The 4,802-nt window shown below is 38.5% G+C and overlaps 1 protein-coding gene across 1 annotated transcript; it reads left to right on the forward strand.

Annotated features, from left to right (window-relative positions):
- The first annotated feature begins 2,636 nt into the window (after positions 1 to 2,636).
- Positions 2,637 to 4,578, forward strand: TCEAL9 (transcription elongation factor A like 9). Its single transcript, XM_003735788.6, has 3 exons — positions 2,637 to 2,739; positions 3,223 to 3,289; positions 3,745 to 4,578. Exon 3 carries the CDS (start codon positions 3,801 to 3,803, stop codon positions 4,113 to 4,115), a length of 315 nt encoding a protein of 104 aa, XP_003735836.1. The 5' UTR covers positions 2,637 to 2,739; positions 3,223 to 3,289; positions 3,745 to 3,800; the 3' UTR covers positions 4,116 to 4,578.
- The last annotated feature ends 224 nt before the right edge of the window (positions 4,579 to 4,802 follow it).

The following is a 4,802-nucleotide window of genomic DNA, read 5'->3' on the forward strand; positions in this document are numbered from 1 at the left end:
TCCTTCCAGGAGGTCAGCAGAGCAAAGGAAGCAAATGTGAGGGATTCAACCATGGCAAGGATCTCAAGTCTCAAACAGGTAGTGGGGGCCCTTAATTCAGACCCTGTTCAGCCACAGAGAAGTATGTATATGAAATATGTGCCATAAAATAAGACCATACTATTTGCAGACATTTCCTTACTGTAGAAGTTACACATGCCCCCTGAGAAAATGTAGAAGAGTCTACAATGAAGTAAAAAAAGAATATATAAATCATCCACAAGCCCACCAACCACCCAAATCATACCTAATTCTAGTATTTGATGTATATTATTCCATATTTTCTGTGCATGTATACTTATACGTACCTACATGTAAAAATATTGTCTTAAAAAGTGGAATCCTCTACAGGTTACTGTTTGCAACCTGCTTTTTCTTTACATACCAATATATTATAAAAACTTTCATTTCAATAGATACATGGCTCTCTAATATTTGTCGGATATTTTATTTCTTCTTTATTTTTCAGGTTTGTCTCAATCATTTTTCTGAATATTAGTAATTAATACATTACTAACTTCTTAGCAATTTAAATTACATTTTAAATATAGAAGTGCAACACTTAGAAAATAAGATTTCTCTTTATATAAAATACACGTTCTCAAACATATCCTATAATATTTCAAAATATATTCATCTCCATTTCTAATGACAAAAATACGGTAAGATGCTGCAACAACTTGAGTTTGGATATAATATGATTGGTGATAGCGGTGGGGGGAGACAGTAAAATGGATGGATGATGTTTAAGTCCAAGTGCTCAGTGAACAATTGTTTGTGGCAACAAATCACAGCCGAGTCCTTGATGAATGTGGGCTGTGCAGCCAGCAAACCAAATAGGCTCACATCAGTTATTCTATCCATCTTTCAGTAATATAACCTGGAATTTTATAGGAATGAATTTGTGGACTTCACTTATCATGTTATGGTGGAATTTAATTATATATTTATATTTTAAATACAATAAATAAATATGTACGCTGTTACAAAAAGGTAAGACCACATATATTAACTTTCAATTTGCCTTTTTTTTGTTTAACAATATATATTCATTGAACATTTTTTTCATGTGAGTAAATGTTAACTCCACATCATTTTTTCATTACTGTGCAATGCGGCTCTGTATGAATGATCAAATTTTTCTTAAACTGGTTTCTTTTTAGAAACATTTAAGTTTTTGACCCCTTAAAAAACGCTATTATCACAACCACTACAATGACCATATTTGGCACAGGAGTATTAATCTATGATAAATCTCTACAAGAAGAACTGATGCGCCTAAAAGCACATATCTTTTAAAGTTTGATATTGCAAAGAAGACTTCTAAAAATGTTGTACTATTTAATATTCTCACAGAATATGTGAATATTTGTTTTTCCATATCCTCACCAACTCCAAATATAACCAATATTTGTCTTTTCTAATTGTATAAATAAAAAATTAACTCATTTTTATTCTCAATAGATCTCAATTCTGTGAGTATATGCTATTATTCCCTTCTTTCAGATGAGGAAGCTCAGGCTCACAATGTGTACCTGACAATTGATTAATTGATGATTCTTCAGGCAGCACAGCTTCCTGGTAACACCAACATGAGGACTGTAGGACAAAACATTAGTCTTTTTTAAGAAAAAATTTAATCATTTTCCTCAAAAAAACTTCTGATACAACAACAGTTGTTGTATTAGAACTGCTTTCACTTTAAAAGCAGTTGCTATATGCTGGGCACTATTCTGAGCACTGTACATGTATTAACTCATGTAATTAAAGTAATTTTATCTCTGTTTTTTCTGACTATAAGAAGATAAAGGTTGCCCAGCACAGTGGCTCAGGCCTGTAATCCCAGCACTTTGAGAGGTAGAAGCGGAAGGATCACTTAAGCCCAGGAGTCCGAGACCAGCCTGGGCAACATAGAGAGATCCTATCTCTACAAAAATATTAAAAGACTAGCTGGGCATGGTGGCACACACCTGTAGTCCCAACTACTTGGGAGTCTGAGGTGAGACTCTTGTGTCCAAGAGTTTGAGGCTGCAGTGAGCTGTGACCGTGCCACTGTATCGTGGCACTCCGGCCTGGGCAACAGCGTGAGATCCTGTCTCAAAAAAAAAAAAAAAAAGAGAGAGAGAGTAAAGTTACCTTAAAAAAAAAAAAGAATATGGAAGTACGGAGAATAAACAGTAAAAAATGCATTCAAAAATCTCACTCTTGTTCCAAGGTATTTTTTGTTTCACAACTGCTGCCAAGCACACTCTGCCCCTCAACAGCTAAGGACCAGATTGCAGATGACATGGAGGCTAGGGGAGGGAGTTATCCTGGGAGTGGAAGACTGGAAGAGACAATTCTCAGAGAAAAAGTAGAAAAGTTCAGTAGCTCTAGGAAAAGAGGTAGCTCCTCCCTAGTAATCAGAGTCAAGCAAATAACATTTTCCCCTTTGGGATAGGAAACAATAGAAAAGACTGACAGGGCCAAATGTATAAGTAGGGGGCGGGGAGGGAGCAGAGGGTGGGCCCACTTCTGCCGCGCTTTTGGTGGGAGTGGAAATTAGGGACCCGAGCTCACTGGTGACGTAGATCTCATGTGACCAGGAGTCGACGTGTGCAGAAGTCCTGCTAGTCTGGTCCTTGTTCCAGCCTCCTTCAGCAGTGCAGACGGTGGTACCTGAGGCCAGTGGAAGGAGTCAAACTTGCTGGAATTTTGCAGGTTAGTGTGAATGTACTTGTTGACTGGAGATTTCTAGCGTGGGCGGTTTAGGGCAGAGACTGTGGGAGTGCCAGTCAGGTCCGTCTCTCCACTCTCCACCTCCAGGTCTACAGGAAATGATGACCCTTGGGAAGGGGACTAGGAATCCTAGGAGAAGAACAAGGAGACTTGTGATAGTTTATAAAAATAATCATCCTCTGCTATCTAAGACTGCTTTTCGGATCCGCACCCTCCTCCCGAACCCCGCCTCAGTCTTAAGGATAGTTTGGAAATAATCTGCTTTCTCACTCTTTGTCTAATGGTTAAAACGAACTAACATGCACTGTGGAGAGAGGGCGAACTGGGAGAAACAAAAGGTGGGAAACTTTCCATAACCGAAACCCTAAAGGAGGAAAGCTATGTGTGTCAGTTTCGGGTGCCGGTCAGCCCACCAAGGGCTCTCCCCACCTCCACCGTCCCCTCCCGTTTCCCGTTTGTCTGCAGGTCTGTGTTTCTAGCAAGACCCAAAGGTAAAAAAGCAGAAGGAAGAAACTGACCCGGTCAGTGCCAGGTAGGTGAAAGGAACATTATAAAGTCTCCTGGGGTAGAGACAAAGGTTGTAAGCTCCACTGTTCCTGCCGGCTCCCTTCCACCCCACCTCATTTCCCTCTTTTTTTCTCTCCCCTTTCTCCTTTCCCCTCTTCCTCTACCTGCCAGCCCCCTTTCTCTTTTCTGGGCTGGTCCGTGTATTAGGCCCTAAGGGGGAAAAAGGATTGGGGAGGGCTGGGAGGCAGAAAGAAGGCGGTGCAAAAGGTTAGAGGGAAGGAAAAGAGAGAAGTGCAGAGGTGGAAAGTGGTGGTAAGAGGAGTAGGAATAGGGAAGCTGTGATTGCTGACTGGACTTCTTAGGTGGAAGATATTTTATAATAGCTTTGAATAAAAAAAAATGCTAAGACCTCTGTCCATGGCACGTGTCCACTGACCAAGTGTTTAATCTTTAACTTACTGTCTTCTTTTTGCTTTCTAGAAGTCATTGTATTCAAAGAGGAATAAGAAAAAAAAAAAGGAAAAGGAAGATACAAGATGAAATCCTGTCAAAAAATTGAAGGAAAACCAGAAAATGAGAGTGAACCAAAGCATGAGGAAGAGCCAAAACCTGAGGAAAAGCCGGAGGAGGAGGAGGAGCTAGAGGAGGAGGCCAAAGCAAAAGGAGCTTTTAGAGAGAAGCTGATTCAATCTCTCCAGGAATTTAAAGAAGATATACACAACAGGCATTTAAGCAATGAAGATATGTGTAGAGAAGTGGATGAAATGGATGAGATAAGGAGAGTCAGAAACAAACTTGTAGTGATGCGTTGGAAGGTTAATCGAAACCATCCTTACCCTTACTTAATGTAGTTTACCTTAACTTGTATCTGATATTAACAATACCATATAGCTTGCTTTTTATTAGCATTTTCCTCATATACCTTTGTCCATATTTCTACTTCTAACCTGTTGCTGTTAATGATTTTAGATGTATCTCTTATTATCTGCATCTCATTGTTTATCATATTTTGAACCAATCTACAAGTCTCTGTCTTTTGGTAAGAGAACTTTACTCATTTGTAAAAACAGAGGTTCTTGGTAGGATATAAAATGGAAAAAGGCTACTAAGTAATATGTGAATATCTTATTTTTGAAAGGTAAAGAGTACATTTGTATATTACATATATGGACATAACTTGTGAAGGATGAAAGAAAGTACAGCCTCTCGGTGGAATTATGAATGACTTTTCTCCTTTTGCTTATTTGTATTTTCTATATTCCTAAAATTAACACGCATTGTTATTGCTAGAATAATAAAAGTTTATAACAAAAAGAAGCAACAAGAAGCACTTGCTAGTTTATTTCTAAAAGTATTGGGGCATTTAATATTTGTTGACAGAATTTTAGAAGAAATGTGAACTTCAAAGTAACACCGGACCGCTTAGCCAGAATAATAAATTTTACCTATTTTCTCATCTTTAAAATAATCTCACAAGAATTTTGTGAGGGCCAAATAAGGTAATGACTGTGAGCTATGTTTGACAGGGTATTGTTCCC

This window comes from Callithrix jacchus, chromosome X (genome assembly GCF_049354715.1).
Source record: "Callithrix jacchus isolate 240 chromosome X, calJac240_pri, whole genome shotgun sequence".
Lineage (NCBI taxonomy): Eukaryota > Metazoa > Chordata > Mammalia > Primates > Cebidae > Callithrix > Callithrix jacchus.

Coding starts and splice junctions, on each gene's coding strand:
- TCEAL9 (XM_003735788.6), top strand. CDS start 3,801: ATGAAATCCTGTCAAAAAATTGAAGGAAAACCAGAAAATGAGAGTGAA.